We start from the raw sequence: 20014 nt of genomic DNA on the forward strand, positions 1-20014 counted from the left end.
GGACCTACAACCCATCCTGGACAATGATCCCACACTTTCACAGGCCTTGGGTGGCACGCCAGTCCTCGCCCACAGGCAACCTGCCAACCTGAAACATATTCTCACCAGTAACTGCACACCGCACCATAGTAACTCTAGCTCAGGAACCAATCCATGCAACAAACCTCGATGCCAACTCTGCCCACATATCTACACCAGCGACACCATCACAGGACCTAACCAGATCAGCCACACCATCACCGGTTCATTCACCTGCACGTCCACCAATGTAAAATACACCATCATATGCCAGCAATGCCCCTCTGCTATGTACATCGGCCAAACTGGACAGTCGCTACGGAAAAGGATAAACGGACACAAATCAGATATTAGGAATGGCAATATAGAAAAACCTGTAGGAGAACACTTCGACCTCCCTGGCCACACTATAGCAGACCTTAAGGTGGCCACCCTGCAGCAAAAAAACTTCAGGACCAGACTTCAAAGAGAAACTGCTGAGCTTCAGTTCATCTGCAAATTTGACACCATCAGCTCAGGATTAAACAAAGACTGTGAATGGCTTGTCAATTACAGAACCAGTTTCTCCTCCCTTGGTTTTCACACCTCAACTGCTAGAACAAGGCCTCATCCTCCCTGATTGAACTACCTCATTATCTCTAGCTTGCCTGCTTATATATACCTGCTCCTGGATATTTCCACTACATGCGTCTGACGAAGGGGGTATTCACCCACAAAAGCTCATGCTCCAAAATGTCTGTTAGTCTATTAGGTGCCACAGGACTCTTTGCTGTTTTTACAGATCCAGACTAACACGGCTACCCCTCTGATACTAGATTATTTCAATTTACCAATTAGATAATTCAGAATGGACATGTTTTAACACCGTATATCAGGAATTGTTTAAAGTATTTAATTTTCTATATTTAATAAGGCGGTGTGATACTCTACATTAGAATGCTCTTGTACATGTTGAACACATTGTAAGTATCCAATCAATGCAAGTAGTATTAGGAGTTACACTGTAGTTAACATAGGCGATTCAAGCCCAATCCAGGAAAATACTTGTGTGCTTAGCTTAACTTTAAACATGTGCTTTATCCCATTGGAATTAGTGGAACTATTCATGTGGCTAAAGCTAAGCATGAGTTTAACTGTTTTGGTGAATCAAGGTCTCATTCTTTTTTTAAATGCTTTCACTTTGACACAATGTAAAAATTGGCACTTGTACAATATATTTACAAATCTAGCTGAACAGAAACTTTTGAAAACAGTTCATTTTCAGTGACATCCTATTTGCATGTACAAAGCCTCAAAGTGGCAAGAGAGGCAAAATACATACAAGAATACTTACTAGAATCTAGATTAAAGAGAGTCAGATACAGCTAATCAATTGCAAAATGACTGCTCAAGGGGCCTAATCCACATCCCTTGGAAATCAATGGAAAGACTCCCATTGACTTGTTCTTAGAGCTGCAGCCACTTGGCCCTGGCAAATTTAAAGGGCCTGCCCCAGAAACGGATGCTTTGAAAAGGTTCCTATAATGTGATAATCCTAGTGGCAAGAGAGAGAGGATGTGGTAGTGACAAGGGAAGGTTCTTCTGCACAATGTACAACAGCACTCCATCCTAGGTATCTATAACTTCATTATTTTAACTTCAACATCTACAGGATTTTCCTCCTCTATTTGGTTTGTCCTCCTTTCTTTAGTCATGATCCCAAACATGCCAAAGCTCACAGAGCAGAAACCAAACCCTGGACCATCTCCCTGATGTGCGACACTATTTCTAGTCCACTGATCACTGCCAGCAGAATCAAGATGCCAAACCCAGTGAGAGAACTTCCTTTCCATGGCTCAGTCACCCAAAGCACTCCACTCAGCCTTGATTTTTCCTCCACTTCATTTCCCTTATTTGGAATGACATGTACCAGCTGACTCAAGCTGACATACTGTATAACTATTATATTTTTGTCCTGTTGACTGCAACCTGTCTTCCTCCACATTTGATATGAAGGTTTATTCTGTCCCTCCACATATTGATTCTGATTAGTTCACAGTATTTACATTCTATTCTTAAAACTGTGACTGTTGCAAATGGTTCAAACATTGTGAATGCAAAGGGGTTTGTATCTACCTTTACTGTGTGTGTCCTGCTAGTTACAGAATCTAACAGACTCTATTTTCTAATGCGATGTAGCACACCTGGCATAAAAAAGTCTTGCAAGGAGGCTCTGAACTGAGCTATAAAGGGAAATAAATGATACTCACAATGAAGTAAACTTGATAAAGCTCTAAACTCAACACTCTGGCCTAGCTGGAACACTCTCCTAAAAGCCAACCCTCACACAGTGCAGATAAAGCACAAGAGAACTTGCCCCAGGAAGACATGCTAGATGAAATAGTGCTCCACTCATAATGGAAATATTACTTGTTTCCTGCAGAATACACTATACTCTGCAACGTGACAGATGAGAAAAATACTTCAGTTCTTGTTTGATGAAAAAAGCTTGCAATATTTTTTATCTAATAGTGTGTGGGTTTTTATAAATATAGGAAAAAAAGACATATCCACTAATCTGGTTTCTTTGCTTGTTCATTATTTATTAAAACTACTTAAACAAAGCCCCTTATTGGTTAATGTTTCATTTCCTTTTAAAAAGATTATGGCAGTGCTCGCTCAATGCTGTCATACAGTGCTGTAAAATTTATGGGTGCAACAAACCTTGCCTATGTGTGATTCTATTGGTCTGCCACCACAATTAAATCATTCTTCATACTCTACATTAAATAGTCTTAATTAGGGAAGTCTGTCAGCTTCACAACCTGGAACATGAGTTTACTGCATAATTATCCACACAAAAAAAAAAAAATCAGAAAATGGGAAAGGCCTTTTGTTCTGTTTGTTAATACAGAGACAGTAAGTTCCATGCTTTTGGAAAATTGGCTAGTGTCTCAATGCCAAACATTGCACCTAAGATTCAAGAAAGAACAGCTAACCTCCGGGACTAATACCTAAAACAAAACTCCTGTAACAGGGCTCGGGTAGCCAAGCGGCCCAGTGATTAGATTGTCTGGTTCTCAGACCCCTGCAGGCTGTGTGGACTCAGTTTTGAAGGCTGTGGGGAGGAGACCCAGGCCCTCCCTCTCCACTGGATCCCAGCCCAGGCAACTGGGGGCTGGAACAAGGGGGTTAGAGTCCCTCACAGCAGGGAGTCAGAATTCACTGCCCTGGGTTACTTCCTCCCAGTCCGTTCAGTTTAGGCCTGGGTCCCTCTAGTCCAATCTACTGGGAGGCTTGATTCCTCCAGGATTCCCTCTGGCGTTCAGATAGTGCCTTGCTGGGGTCCCAGGCTACTTCAGGGAGGGCAGCCTCAAGCTGGTGAGGACAAGTCCCCAATATATCTCTGGGGTTCACTCACTCATTTCCCTCTTTTGCTGGGGGTTCTTCCACAATCTCTCTTGGCTGGAAAACCAGTGCTACTTCCAGATGGCTGACCTGACTGGCAGGCCAGTGGTCTGTCCCTTCAGACAGGCAGACAACTAGCTCCTGCCTGTTTGCCAGTCAGCCCTGAAGTGAGCCTGGAAACCAGGCTCCCTTCTTTTATCCTGCCTCCAGGTCTGGTATTGGCTGCAAGCATAGCAGGGCGGGGCTAGTTGGGCCCAGCTCAAAGGCTCTCTTTAACCCCTGCTGGGCTGTGCTGGCAGTTTCTCTGCTTTATCACAACTCTTAACTATGGAAATTAAATATTTCAGCAGAATCTGAGTAAAAAGGGGTGAATTTCACTAGGAATGCCTCTTAGATTTTAGCGAGACAAGGTGGGCGAGGTGAAAGAGACAAGGTCCCAAGCTGCACAGCGCTCTTTTTCTATATTATGGGCCTGAAAAAGAGCTCTGTGTCACTCGAAACCTTTGTCTCTTTCACCAACAGAGTTGATCCAATGCTTCACCTACCTTGTCTCTCTAATATGCTGGAACCAAAATGGCTACAACAACACTGCAATCAACCAGTTTTAGGAACCCAACCGTTTTCATCCCAGTGACAGACAGCGTCTTGGAACATCATCAAGATTCATGTTGCATAACCAATGGTCACATCCATGGTAAAGCACTTTTCTGCACCTGCCAAAGCCAAAGGAAATTACATAAACAACAAACAGAAGACACACGGAGAAGGCTGTGGTGTGATTTGACTCTCAGACAGGCACAGCACACTGACCAATGAAGTAATGGATACACCTCCTTTGTCCAACATCTCACCCTCTTGGTTCCAGTACTCCAGATGGATTGCAGGGGTTGTTGAAATACCTCATCAGGTGCACCATCACAGGGCAGCTCATGAAGCCAGGGGACATAACTGGTACCAGTTAACAGACTGGCCAAAAAAAGGTAGATAGAACAGCTGGAAGCAAATAAATTGGTATCTGCATACTGATATATTTACTGACTATGCAAAAGGCCTTTTTCTTAAACAAACCCTATTTTCCATACATCTGGTGGGTAGAAAACCTGTATTCCAACCCACTCATCTTCGAGTACTACATAAGGTATGGCAGCTTTCTTGGGACCACAAAAAGAAAATGAAATAAAACTTTCTTCACCCCCTGAAGCTCCAACCTATTCAAGTGTGCATAGGCTTTTTTGCTTGCCTTTTCCCTTATACATTGTCAGTCACTCTAGACAAACTGTAAGGTTCCACATGGCATCTTCTGTGCATGTGGTCAGCCCGGGATGAAGAAAATACCTTTTCCCAGCAACCTCACTAGACTTTTAAAAAGCTTTTATTTAAAATTGCTACTTGTAGTTTTAGGTATTTCGGACCCCAGTTGTATTACTTTTTAGTCTTATGGGGCTGCAGATAGCACTGGGGCTCCTGAAAGATGGATTAAAACTCCCTCACTGCCAGGAAGATTCAATGACCACACAGTGTCCTAATGCAATTGTGTCCTTTATAAAGGCCAAAGCAGGATGTGGGCTAAGGTTGATGAAACAATGAATAAATTTCTTTTTGTATTGGTTTCAGCACACGCATAGGGATAAGGGACCACAGGAAGGAATGTAGGTGCAAAATATAGCCATTGTACTTGTTTAAAAAAAAAAGGCAAGATGTTACATTCAGTCACATTCATTTACTTTTAATTTCTAATGAAATGCTGCAGAAGTGTGCTAAGAATGCCAGCTTTTGAGTTAAAGACTAGTTAAGGTTTTGATTTTTGCAAAACTGGGGATGTTTCAGTCCTGAGTTGTGAACCATGAAGTTTCAATCAGAGCACTTATATTGAAGCTAGCTTTGTAACAGAAAGTCTTATAAACAGGGGCAATACACTTCAATATTACAGAGTTATTCATTTTCAAATGTACCAGCAGTTATGGAGTATTCTATGGCTGTTTGCTTTCTTAACAAAAGGCAACCAGGAGATCTTTCATTCATAGACACACAAGGCATAGTCCACCTCTTGTGATATTTTCATGTGAAGAAAGATTGTGTTAAACAGTTTTGAATTTAAAATATATGTGAAACTCCATAGGAAGCTGTCCTGTACAAGACACTAATGACAAAGAGGCGTGCATGAAAGACAGACAATGCAAAGAATGTGTGGTTTATGTGTATTTGTCACACCAATTTCTAACAGACTCAAATGACGTTGCAAATTCCCCCATCTGTGGAAATCAAGCCACTTATTTAAGATGCCTGAACACTGAACACTCAAGTTTGATAATTTTGACCTAAGTCCACATTCTACACCGTTTCTTACACAGAAATAGTAAGTGATTATTTCCCATTATCCTTCCAATATTTCTTATTTTGCCATCAGATTACAGCTGATGCGCCTATCTTTTGCTCCTGTTTTGTAAGCTTTTTCAAATTGGTCAATGTCTTTCCACTTCTGAGATGTGTTTTTACTAAGCATGATCAATTAAATCATTCCTGTCTTAGGATAGGACCAGGTGGTTTAATCTCAGCCTCCAAGAATAAGACATCCATTAAAACAATCATTTCTCTTAACTATTTTATGTGCATACACAAATATATGCAATGCACTTTGAGTTCTAATAATGGGAGACGGTCAGTTAAATATATGCACCCCAGGACAGTACCTGAATATGTTATTTCAATGCAGCTGTTCTTTCTGAATATTAGACAGATAAGAAATCTCCTTTGGCTAATTAGTCAGCCATCTTTTCCCATTCCTATATACAATTGTCCAGAAGGAGAGCAGTAAGCCCAGTGTGGCTTTTGGGAAGCTGCTTTTGCAATGCATTGTGCCCACTATTAGGGCATTGTACAGACTGTAAAGACCTAAGATCCTGCTTCAAAGCCCACTGAAGTTAATGGGAGTCTTTCCATTCATTTCAATTGGCTTTGGATCAGGCCCTTAATCCTGTGCTTCCCAATCTGGGGACCTGTCCCTTTGGGAGAAATGGGAGACTAGTCCACATGTGCACATGCATGCGTACAGAGCAGGAGAGGCACCGCAGGGACTTGAAAAGCAATAGGAGAACGAAGATCCACTCTGATCTCCCACTGCAAAAGTGCTGCTGCAGGCCAAGTGATTCCTGTACTGCTGCCTACCTTCCTTCCCCAAATGCAGCTGGCCACAGAAATACCTTAAACATGCAGGGTCTCAGACTCCAGGTGTGCCTGCACTGAAATCTCAGGGTGTGTCTGCAGCTCAGACATATGCAAGTTAGCTTGATTCAAGCTAGCTTGGGTACCACAGGTGCCTTACACATCATGCAACTTTTTGGAGAGTGGGGGGAATGAGGGTCACAATCACATATCAAAGCACAAAGACGTAAAAATATTAGGTGTGACAAAGTTCCTCCTCTACCTTGGTAGGTCCTGCGCTTATTTGGCAGATTTGCTCACCTCAGTGATCTTTCCCACAGTCTGGGTCAACTTCTCCTGTGTCTGATCAGGAGTTGGGAGGTTTAGGGGCAACTCAGGCCCACCCTCTACTCCAGGTTCCAGCCCGGGGCCCTGTGGATTGCAGCTGTCTATAGTGCCTCCTGTAACAGCTGCATGACAGGCACAACTCCCTGGGCTACTTCCCCACAGCCTCCTCCAAATACCTTTTTTATCCTCACCACGGGACCTTCCTCCTGGTGTCTGATAATGCTTGTACTCCTTAGTCCTCCAGCAGCACACCGTCTCACTCTCAGCTCCTTGTGCCTCTTGCTCCCAGCTCCTCATACGCACTTCCTCTCCTCTGGCTCCCCCTCACCTGACTGGGGTGAGCTCCTTTTTAAACCCAGGAGCCCTGATTAGCCTGCCTTGATTGGCTGCAGGTGTTTTAATCAGCCTGTCTGCCTTAACTGGTTCTACCAGGTTCCTGATTACTCTAGTGCAGTCCCTGCTCTGGTCACTCAGGGAACAGAAAACTACTCATCCAGTGACCGGTATATTTGCCCTCTACCAGACTCCTGTACCCCACTGGTTTGGATCTGTCACAAAGGACAGAAGAGAGAACATAGAGAGAAGAAGAACATGACAATTGTTAGGATGTGGGGGCAACCAAATGTCAATCCACTCAAATAAGGCTCCAGCAAAATGGTTGGGCATCTCTGAACAAGCTGTCATACCAATGAGGGTATATCTAAAATATAGTAAAAGTGCATAAAACAAGGATTTTTTTAAGACTAAAGGCCAGATTCTCTACATTTATGGCTCCCTGATTTTCTGTCCTTGCCTGAGCCCTGGCAGCATTTAGAGCAGTTTAAGGGCTCCTCCAAACTGTGTCCATTGGTCATAGAGCCCCAGAAACCCTACATGGTTTTCTCCTTCTACCGCTGACACGGACGGCCCTTACGCATTTACCCTTTAAGGCTCACTTTCTAAACCATTACATTTGTAGTAATCACCGGTAGGTGGCTATTCATCTGGATGTGTGTTTCTAATGGACTCATCACCACAGCATCAAGGCACCATGTTCAGAAGTGAACGTATGTATCTATGTGAAGATAGAACCAGTTCTCGTCCCTATATTAAAGCTTCTTTCTTGAGTGGAATTAATGTACGCAGCTTCCTGAAAGGAGAGTCTGTGTGGGAGGAAAATGTCTTCATTTAAAACTTGAAAGAAAACAAAGCAATCTTGGATAGAACAAATAGGTTTTACAAATTGAGTTTCAACTCCTTGTCCTTATATGAGAGGCACTACATACCACCAGCAAAAACAAAAAACTAAAAATTAATTCACCTAAAAAGTGAAATAAGAGTTGTGTATTCTTACCATTCATGTTCATTTTCAAAACATTTGCTAACAATACCTTTAAGCCTCTCAGCAGGAGGTGGGATTGTGAGGTCTCTTAAGATGTTACAATGTGCATGAAGGAAGGAAAAGCCGTTGTTTACTTGCAGCTACTAGGCTGGGAAGGTCTCTGCTCTTGGCACAGTCTCCACTCTGCAATCAACTCACATTTTCTTTGTTAACTGAAGATTACACTTCAGAGAATCAGGCACCCCAAATAAATAAAACAATAAAAACAATGGTGGGGGGGAGATGCAGTTTTACTTTCACTAAAATTGTTATACAACTGCAATTGTTGTATTCTGGCTGGTAAATACCCCAATCCTCACCGTTTGCCTCCTACTCATATTGCTATCCCAAACACTACTGTGATTTTAGCAACCACCATGGGTGAGTTCTAGTCCTTGCACCAGCAGGAAGTGAAACCAGATATTATAGGGATAACCGAAACCTGGTGGAATAGTACTCATGACTGGAGCACGGGTATTGAAGGCTATGTGCTGTTTAGAAAAGACAGGAAGAAAGGCAAAGGTGGTGGAGTAGCCTTGTACATCAATGATGAAATTAACTGTAGCGAAATAAGAAGCGATGGAATGGATAAGACAGAGTCTGTCTGGGCAAAAATCACACTGGGTAAAAAAGCATCTAGAGCTTCCCCTGACATAGTGCTTGGGGTGTGCTATAGACCGCCGGGATCTGATTGGGATATGGATAGAGACCTCTTTAATGTCTTTAATGAAGTAAACACAAAGGGGAAATGTGTGATTATGGGGGACTTCAACTTCCCGGATATAGACTGGAGGACGAGTGCTTGCAAGAGTAATAGGGGTCAGATTTTTCTGGATGTGATAGCGGATGGATTTCTTCATCAAGTAGTTGAAGTACCTACGAGAGGGGATGCCATTTTAGATTTGGTGTTGGTGAGCAGTGAGGACCTCGTAGAAGAAATGGTGGTAGGGGACAACCTTGGTTCGAGTGATCATGAGCTGATTCAGTTCAAACTAGATGGAAGGATAAACAAATGTAGATCTGCGATTAGGGTTTTCGACTTCTCGAGGGCTAATTTTAAAGAGTTAAGGAAATTAGTTAGGGAAGTGGATTGGACGGAGGAACTAGTGGATTTAAATGCGGAGGAGGCCTGGAATTACTTTAAGTCACAGCTGCGGAGACTGTCGGAAGCCTGCATCCCAAGAAAGGGGAAAAAAAACATGGGCAGGAGTTGTAGGCCAAACTGGATGAGCAAGCAACTCAGAGAGGGGATTAGACAAAAGCAGAAAGCTTACAGGGAGTGGAAGAAAGGCAGGATCAGTAAGGAAAGCTACCTTGGTGAGGTCAGAACATGTAGGGATAAAGTGAGGAAGGCTAAAAGCCGCATTGAACTGGACCTTGCAAAGGGAATCAAAACCAATAGTAAAAGGTTCTACAGCCACATAAATAAGAAGAAAACAAAGAAAGAAGAAGTGGGGCCGCTATACACTGAGGATGGAATGGAGGTTAAGGATAATCTAGGCATGGCCAAACATCTAAACAAGTACTTTGCCTCAGTTTTTAATAAGACTAGTGAGGAGTCTAGCGATGATGGAGGGATGATAAACGGGAATGTGGATATGGAAGTGGATATTTCCGCAACTGAGGTAGAGGCTGTACTTGAACAGCTCAATGGGACGAAGTCGGAGGGCCCGGACAATCTCCATCCGAGGATATTAAAGGAACTGGCGCGTGAAATTGCGAGCCCGTTAGCGAGAATTTTTAAGCAATTGATAAACTCGGGGGTTGTGCCGTATGACTGGAGGATTGCTAACATAGTTCCTATTTTTAAGAAAGGGAATAAAAGTGATCCGGGTAATTATGGGCCTGTTAGCTTGACGTCTGTAGTATGTAAGGTCTTGGAAAAAATTTTAAGGGAGAAAGTAGTTAAGGACATAGAGGTCAATGGTAATTGGGACGAATTGCAACATGGATTTACTAAAGGTAGATCGTGTCAAACCAATCTGATCTCCTTCTTTGAGAAGGTGACGGATTACTTAGATAAAGGAAATGCGGTAGATATAATTTACCTAGATTTCAGTAAGGCATTTGACACGGTTCCACATGGGGAACTGTTAGTTAAATTGGAAAAGATGGGGATGAATATGAAAGTTGGAACGTGGATAAGGAACTGGTTAAAGGGGAGACTCCAGCGGGTCGTATTGAAAGGTGAACTGTCAGGCTGGAAGGAGGTCACTAGTGGAGTCCCTCAAGGATCGGTTTTGGGACCGATCTTATTTAACCTTTTTATTACTGACCTTGGCACAAAGAGCGGGAATGTGCTAATAAAGTTTGCGGATGACACAAAGCTGGGGGGTATTGCTAACACGGAGAAGGACAGGGATACTATTCAGGAAGATCTGAACCACCTTGTAAACTGGAGTAATAGAAATAGGATGAAATACAATAGTGAAAAGTGCAAGATCATGCACTTAGGAATTAATAATAAGAATTTTAAATATACGTTGGGGGCGCATCAGTTGGAAGCGACAGAGGAGGAGAAGGACCTTGGGGTATTGGTTGATAGCAGGATGACTATGAGTCGTCAATGTGATACGGCTGTTAAAAAAGCAAATGTGATTTTGGAATGCATCAGGCGGGGTATTTCCAGCAAGGATAAGGAGGTGTCAGTACCGTTATATAAGGCGTTGGTGAGACCCCATCTGGAATACTGTGTGCAGTTCTGGTGTCCCATGTTCAAGAAGGATGAATTCAAACTGGAACAGGTTCAGAGACGGGCTACTAGGGTGATCCAAGGAATGGAAAAACTGCCTTATGAAAGGAGACTCAAAGAGCTTGGCTTGTTTAGCCTGGCCAAAAAAAGGCTGCGGGGGGATATGCTTGCTCTATATAAATATATTAGGGGGGTTAACGTTAGGGAGGGAGAGGAATTATTTAAGTTTAGTACTAATGTAGGCACGAGGACGAATGGGTATAAACTGGATATTAGGAAGTTTAGACTTGAAATTAGACGAAGGTTTCTTACCATTAGGGGAGTGAAGTTCTGGAACAGCCTTCCGAGGGAAGTAGTGGGGGCAAAAGACTTTTCTGGCTTTAAGACAAAGCTTGATAAGTATATGGAGGGGATGTTATGATAGGATCGTTAATTTGGGCAATTGATCTTGGATTACCACCAGATAGGTCTGCTCAATGGTCTGTGGGGAGATGTTGGATGGGATGGGAACTGAGTTACTGCAGAGAATTCCTTCTTGGGTGCTGGCTGGTGAGTCTTGCCCACATGCTCAGGGTTTAGCTGATCGCCATATTTGGGGTCGGGAAGGAATTTTCCTCCAGGGCGGATTGGCAGGGGCCCTGGAGGTTTTTCGCCTTCCCCTGCAGCGTGGGGCACGGGTCGCTTGCTGGTGGATTCTCTGCAGCTTGAGGTCTTCAAACCAATTTTGAGGATTTCAATAACTCAGTCCTTGGTTAGGGGTTGTTATAAAATTGGATGGGTGGGGTTCTGTGGCCTGCCTTGTGCAGGAGGTCAGACTAGATGATCATATTGGTCCCTTCTGACCTATGAGTCTATGAGGTTGATATGCTCTTGAAGGGCCTGTCTGTTCACACAAACCTTCTGCTACTCCTGTTCTTGCTCCCAGATATCTTTCATCTGCCCTGTAATCCTGGCCTTTTCACCTTTGGGGTAAGTCTCTAGGATTCTGGCACCCAAACTGCCAGGAAATGGCCACGTGGCAGACATCCACAGCTTCTTCACCCAGCAGACATCATTGTGGACAGCAGTGAAGAAGACTAGAATCAGCCAGAGCTGTTGAAACCTTCATCAGCAACACCAGCATAAGTGGATTCTGTCGTCATCAAGACAGAGTGTTCAGGACACAGGGTTGAACCATATGATTGGCATGGCTTCTGGTATAACCCATAGCCACCATAAGTCCAGTACTGTTCTTTTAGCATAGATGAAAGGATTTGGCATAAGGAGTTGTCTTGGGGTGCACTCATTGCTAGGCCTCATGGCCACTCTGGGGATTAGCTCATTCCAGGTCCAACTCCCTTCTGCTGCTTACTCTACTGCTGCTGCCTCTCTCCCTCTCTCTGTCTGCAACTCAGGTTGCTCCATCTTTGAGGCTTGGCCCTCCAGCCAGATGACTGTGTTTTCCTCTTTTGGGGTATCAAAGTCTCTGCTTCCAAGCTGAAGCCTTCCCTTCTCTGCCCAAATCAGTGCCACTTCCCCAGTGGCTGGGAGGGGAACCCAGACCCACCCTCTACTCTGGGTTCTAGCTCAGGGACCCTCTAATCAGAAGCTAAGGTCTGTACCACCTTAAACCTTGCTGCCTTTTTCTACACCTTTCCACCAGTTTTCCCTTCCTTAATCTACTGTCCAAAGAGTGGGTACAGGCTCCCTCACTACAGTTCCTGCTACTGCTAGCCTTCTGGCTTTATCCAAGCGCTGCCTATTCCATTCCAGCTGGGTTCTATCATTACTCAGGGGTTATTAAAGCCATTAATTCCCCTCAGATGGGGCCTATCTGGTTAATTGGCCTCTCTTCACTCTCATAAACCCCTTCTATGCTGGTGTGGGGTGAATACCCCATCACAGGAGTATACTGAGTTATTGTCTTTCCAGGAGGTGAACCCTCCCCAACCCATTATCTTCAACGTCCTGACGGGTCAGAAGAGGCAGCAGGAGATTAAGAAATGGTTCCTTGTTGAATGGGTTCTACTTAACTGCTATGCAACTACTTGGGTCCATCAGGCATGATTGCTGCAGAACAGACAGACAGCTTTGCTGTGTTTCACCATTTGTGATGCCCAGCATGCAGGGGGGTGGCTGCAGTATAAGAACTTCCCCAAGGACATGTTGTTCCTCTGCAGAAAAATCCTCATAGGGGAAAGCTCTAGAAATTCAGGACATATGGCAAAATTCACATTGCAGAACGTCCTTGCTATACTCCTTTCCCTTTGGAGAGGTAACAGAGGAGGCAGGGAGCAAAGCAATCAGGATTTGACTGAAAGTGTGTCAAATGATTTAGACGAGGAGAAGCATACACCCTTGTTAAGACATTTCTGTAGAAGCCTGTTTCCACAGGTATAATAAACTCTTTTCTCCTCTTCTCCAGAAACAGACAAACAAAATACCCCTCCCCCCCACCCCCAGAATCACCAGCTAATACTTAGTTCTTCATTTTAAATGATGGCTTTCAAGATGTAAGCAGGGTCTGGATGAGCTCTCCCCTGACATCTAGTTGGGACCTGGGGGAGACAGGAGCTGACCTTGTGTGCAGCATGATGGAGCTGCTTAGTCCAAATGATCACTTTTGGCTACTGCAAGAATGTGATAGTGTGAATTTCCTTCCTCTGTTTGTTTCCCCTCTCAGCCTCAGTGGTCTTTTCATAATGATACTGTATATGAATCATGAATAAATTGCTACAATAGTCCATAGACACTTTCTGATTATACTCGGCACTTCTTTTCTACATAATCTTCTTTCAGTGTTTACTGTAAGTATACAGGATAGTCAGCAACATACACGTGAATCCAAGTCTGAATTTTATCTGATAAACATTTTATGGCAGAAACGTTTTTTAAGCAATTATAAATGGATTTCAGGTCTTGTAATCCTTTTGTGATATGCCCACTTTAAGAAATCATCTTTTAAAACAAGATCAAGAGTGGATATCTGCCATTTAAAGTTGTGCAATTTATTATGGTACTTGCCATTCTAAGAGAAAGAAATATTTAAAATACTGTTCGAAGATTTAATGCCTTCATGAGGTTCATGTGCCCATTTCCAAATCTTCACCAGTCCCTAGCAATATTGCATTCGATGACACTATTGTGTCTACCACCCTCTACTGTTAATATTGCTTCAAACTTCATTAATATTGAGATAGCTGTTGCCAAACAAAGGTAGTAAGGTTGTTTCTCCCAGAAGGAACTGAAGCACTGTCCTAACTCCATGAAGACATCTTAACATACATTTGAACCCGGCTCTCTCAAGAGCAGTGATTTTTGTCATATAAATTCTGAATACATTTGGCATATCTCAAAATTGTTTTGGCACCAAACACAGAGAACATTTTACACAACTGATCCTTTTCAAGAAGTTTAAAGACATCTTGTTGCATCTGCAGTGTATGGAGATTATAAAGTAACCTCTTTGCAGTAGCATTCTGCTGCCTGTCTCCCAGGACTCTTGCAGAATTGACATGGTTTCCTCAAGGGACTTACTTAATTAAAGAACATTAATTAATTGAATGAACATCTGCACTGTTTTCAACTAATAATTAAAATTAGATAGGAATTGTAGTCCCTTCAAACTGAAAAACATACAGACTACCACTTCAGCTCATACCCACAGATTTTATTTCTCACTTTCTCAAAAAAAATTGGGTGGAAATAGATACAAATACTAAATTAATCTTAGTGGCTTATCAGAGATTCAGTGGACCATATGATTTGAAGACAGTCTGTTTGCTTTCTGGCTATGCTGACAATTTAATAGTATTTTATTCTTAGTTTCATGTGTTGAATTTATTAACCATGACAGTGCTGACATTCATTCCTTAGCAAACATTGGGGGAAATGATCTAGAGGGAAGTCATTACACTTAGGTGCACTGGTGGCTGAAGAGATTATTTTTGGAGTTCAAAAGTAGAGTGTTATGTCTGTAGTTCACATTTGCTCTTATCCATGCACATGGCTAGAGCTTTAATGATGGCTCCCACACTGATCATTGTGATCAGAGCTTGTTTTATTTGTGCTCAGAACACATATAATAAAAAGTGACTAACCTGTACAACTGTTTTCTTATTTTGAAGTCCCACGGGAGCTTTCAGGATCCCCTCATTATCTCACCATTCATGAGGGATGAATTACTCTGGCACTGAAATCACACTTTGGAGTGTTAATAATTACTGTTCTCTAAGTCATGGTGCTTTGACCAAAAGTCATCTCGTTAGGAGCCAAAAATCCAAGTTCTCTTGGATGACTTTCAGCATGGATGGAGAGGAGATACTAGGATGGTGGTGAGAAACATCAAGAACTCTAAGGGCAAGGAGAAGCTTGAAAGGCCAGGAGTTCATTGGAAAAGAGAGTGTCCTAAAAGCACCGGGAGAGTATTAGGAGAGCTGGGAGGCTACACATGAAGTTGTTAGGAGGGCCACAGAGAAAACGTCAAAGAGCCTACTGAGCAACACAGAAAGATAGGAAAGAATCAGAAAGGTCAGAGTGTGCTTCCAATTTGGAAATTAAAGCAAATCAGTAGTTCTGTCTGGAGCTGAATGGTGTACCAAATATCAAGGCTTATCCATGGCCATGCTTTGCCACTTTTTGGAGATATTTTTGTTATGGGTTTATTCAGTAAGGGAGAGCAGGTCGGCAGGTCGTAAAGCTAAGTCATCATTACACTATGTGGCAGTGCAGGAATCAGCAGGACAATCAGGAGGCAGTGGAAATTAAAACCAAAAATTCAAGTGAATGTGTTGGTTACGAGAGGTCCCAGACTGAGACCCCTGGAGACCCTGAAGTCCTCTTTACTTACATAGAATGGATACAAAATAGAGCAGCTCTGAAATGTAGGCTGCGTGTAATTAAACAATCTCCATATTGACCTATGTTCACATTATGCAGTCAAACAGTTCAGGCGTAGTCAGCGCAACAACAAGTCTAGTATTAACTAATACCGGGAGGCCCACCTTTGCAACATTGAGGGCCAAAATGACAACTTAAGGGACATGTCTGATTTACACAAACCTCTATAGAGAAGTAGAAATATTTGTTTCAAGTACATAGAGCTACACAGCCATCGGCTTGTATAATATTTGCCTACTCCTGTTCTTTATTAAATAGTTCTTAATCAACTGACTATTTAAGGACTGGATGGTTAAGGAAAACTGGAGACTTTTACTTCTCAGTCCACTCATTAGTATCCTGCAATAGGTGGTATTGTCTGAAAGTTGTTACTGTCCAGTCCTTGTCTGGTAAATTGTATTAAATGAATTTGAGAATCTCAGTTTAATGCTAAGGGGGCAGGGGTCTGCATCCCACACATACCCAAACTCTAGCTGGTGCCCTTGTTGGCAGTCTTAGAAAAGAAGCCCAGGAGTGAATGGGCATGGAGATCCTTTAACCCTTGAAGATGGTAGTTCAGAATATCAAGAGACATTCTGCACACCTGACTGATACTGACACAGGACCCATGATGCCTCACTGAACTCAGTATCACAACAGAGTGTGACCTAAAGAAAGTGGGGGTGGCCAGCAGCTGGCAGTTGCTTGGTTTCAGATAAAGTGGCCAGTGCAACACACATTACCAGCGGTCAGATGGGCTGACTACAATTTGGAGGGGTGCCATATTGTTGGTGGATCTGTGCCCAAAGTTATTTTAACCATCTCCTGCAAAGGCAGAGAGTGAGCTGGAAATTCTTCAACCCTGCTTCCCAACATAGCAACAGGCAGCTTCTCAGTTTTAGTTAAAATAACTTTCTTGTTTATTTATTTATTAATTTTGAAAGGTGCTCAGATACCATGATGATAGGCAGGGCAACAAAAACCTAGGTAGAATGGAACAGCACAACTCTTTCCCACGCCAACAGAAATGGAGTTGGGTATTCAGGGGAATAAATTGATCATCTATTTGCTTTCATAACATGAATGCCAAGAATGATTATTTTCTCTGGGCAGTAGAAACACTTTTTTTGTGCTAGCTGGTTCTGACCAGGCCCTAGTATTTACCTTCATAGAATATCAGGGTTGGAAGGGACCTCAGGAGGCCATCTAGTCCAACCCCCTGCTCAAAGCAGGACCAATCCCCAACTAAATCATCCCAGCCAGGGCTTTGTCAAGCCTGATCTTAAAAACCTCTAAGGAAAGTTTTTGTATAATAACAAAAACTCTGAGGAAGAGAGAGAGAAGAAACTGCTGCTAGATCACTGCATTATGGTAAAGGACCTTTTCTTTCCACCAGTAAGATGAATGCTGAGGGGGAGGGGAGGGAAGGGAGGTTGCTTCTTAAAACTAGAAGTTTCATTTGCAAGTGGGACCTGGAGTTTCTAGAATAAAAGTCAAAAGTCTGCTGGGCTGAATGAGCAGCTGGTCTTGTTTATGTTTGAAACATGCCTTTTGGAACTCATTGACTGCAAGTGCGGCTACTAGCAGAGATTGCAGTATTAATAAGTGTGAGCATGGATGGAAGACTCAAGCTCGAAGCTGTGACTGTTGTTGTCATGTTAAAATCAAAGCTTAGGTTGTTTTAACTTCTGTTCAGCAGCCACGGAGCTTGGCTCAGGCGTGGAATTACCTGTGTTAAGACTTCATGGTTATCTGATCCCATACGGCACAGTTGGTTGGCATGGAAATCATGATTGCTGGATGGCAAATCAATGGGAAAAGCTTACCCTCGGGTCTTTTTCCAAATGAAGCTTGTGCTGAAGACTGCGTCTTCTCCTGGCCCTGGAGATGCCATTATGATAAAAATGGTACCCAGTATCTATAAAGGGAAGCTGGGGAAGAGAAAGAGCAAATTAAAAACAAAAACAAAGCCAAAACAAATACACTTAAGAACAATAGAGAATTTTTTAAAAAGAGCCTAAGTCCTATTCACTTTTTAAAGACAGGCTCCTAAGTCACTTAGGTACTTTTACCCTATAACATTAAGGTTATTTGCTACAAATGTATTGTTTCACCTGTAAACATTGGTATCAATGTCACTCTGCATTCAAGGTCTGCAGCACCAGTATTTCTGCAGGGCTTCCAAATTACATCAGAATTATTTCTTATTCCCTGAAACATCCAAAATAAAAGGACAAAATTGTCTTTACTGCAAATGACTTAGAATTACCACAAATTGTATTTCAGCAATAAGGCAAGACAGAAATGCTTTTCTGAGCCATTATATTGCACCTAAAATGAAGTTCTAAGACTTAGGGCAGAAAGCAGAGTGATTTTCTCTACCAGATTAAGGCAGTGTCTGGAGTTTCTTCTCAATACTGTGGAATGAAATTGATAAAGAAAAATAAGGGAGGGGGGAAAAAGATGGTCTCATGCATTATTAGCATGGTACAACATTTCTGATAGCTCCACTTGTGTCTCAAGTTCTAAAGCCTTCTGCTAATTCTATTTTCACAGGCAGAGTCCAATAAATTATTTAAATCTATCAAAAGTTTTTTTTAATTCTCCTTTTGGCAACCTAAAATTTTTACTTCTCAAAACAAGCTGTATTTAATGACGCTAATATTTCAGTTTCAGGGACTTAATTTAGCGGCATTATCAAGGGAATAATTAAGAAAAATTACAAATACTTATAGGGGTTTTTAAAATGTTTTAAATCAAAACAAATCCAAAACATTTTATCAATGAGTCTGTAATACTTATGAAAATATAAACATGGAAATTATTAATCGTGATTCAACTTTTCTGATTGAAAATTGAGATCAAGGGCCAGATTCCAAAGGGTCTACTCATATCCAAGAGTCTACTGCACTTGATACGTAACATCAAACAGCAGCTCACAGGGCCAAGACTCTGCCTGTCTTTGAGACTTATTTGTAAATTAGTTTTACAGTGATTCAAGTAAAAAAATAGTCTAAAAGGGGCACCTTCACAAAAAGGATAGCTATTTCTCATGGTAATTCCCAGAATCCAGAGTACGATGCTAAATCCTGGCCTTCCAGATGAAAGCCCTTAGACTGATCACACAGGATATATTTGTGTGTACTGCAAAGATGTACAGTGAACACAGAGGATAAGCAAAATCGCTGGATTAGTTACCATTTGAAATACACTGACTAGATCGACTTTAATGCTAACCTTGGCCAAGATTGTGCCTACCCTTTCATAGCTGCACTGTGTATGCAGGGGCAGAGCGGAAGGCCACAACAAATCTTTTTTCTCCTTGTGCAAACTACACAAGGGCCTCATTTGACTGCCATCTCTGCATCCCCTACAGCTACAGTATATATGGGGTATGGCAGTGCATAGCTCCCAAAAGATGCAGGAGGAAGTGAAGTCCTGGACCCATCTCTGCACTGATATCAGCATGCAGGGCAAGTAGGCTATTCTCTATAAAGTGATGTAATAGGAGTTGCACTCTCCCAGCATTGCTAGGAGGTTCTGGGCGGGCGAAGTCTTCCTCCACCATGTGGATCTCCTCTCTAGACTCCCTCCACCCCCCAAAAAGTGCAGTTCCACATTGCCCCCATTACAGGGCTGCGCCTCAAAGGTACAATTGAACCCAGGGACAGTAAAACTGCAAAGCGAGAGAGAGAAAGAAGAGAGACCAAATTTTGCAGGTGACAAGGTCATCAAGCCAGAGAGGAAGGAGAGGGCATGGAGAACTTCTCACCATTCGGGGAAACAATCCGAGTGTAACACAATGACTAAGTATATCACACAACAAATAAAAGTCTTCTACTAGTTACTCCTTTAACTCAAGTGACCTAGACTTGCACTTTTGGTGATGAAGGTCCTGCTGACTCCCCACTGTGGAAGACTTGTTATGTATTTACACTGCCCTCATCTCAACAGAGGGTACTATAAGGATTATTCCAGCTCTCATAAATTCATGGTCAGGTTTCCTCCCTATATCCCCCAGTGAAGTCAAGTTATTTTTCCTTTTTACCAAGCATCCAAATCAGTTCCTATCAAGAATTCATTTCTGATGCTTTCAAAGAAACGTGTTCTCTTGGCTATTTTGGACACATCTGGAGAGAAATAATAGGCCCCTATGGCTCATTCTATGCACATTTTGTTGGACTGAACTTACATATTGTACAGTATAGCAA

General features: G+C 42.5%; 1 protein-coding gene across 2 annotated transcripts in view; it reads right to left on the reverse strand.

Moving 5' to 3' along the window:
* The window catches only part of PCSK2 (proprotein convertase subtilisin/kexin type 2), a 194883-nt gene that overhangs the window by 142529 nt on the left and 32340 nt on the right, over positions 1 to 20014 (reverse strand). For both annotated transcript variants that reach the window (XM_050952128.1, XM_050952129.1), the window contains exon 2: positions 17630 to 17734. In XM_050952128.1, the coding sequence (XP_050808085.1) occupies positions 17630 to 17734 (105 nt within the window). The remainder of the gene's footprint in view (positions 1 to 17629; positions 17735 to 20014) is intronic.

This window comes from Gopherus flavomarginatus, chromosome 4 (genome assembly GCF_025201925.1).
Source record: "Gopherus flavomarginatus isolate rGopFla2 chromosome 4, rGopFla2.mat.asm, whole genome shotgun sequence".
Lineage (NCBI taxonomy): Eukaryota > Metazoa > Chordata > Testudines > Testudinidae > Gopherus > Gopherus flavomarginatus.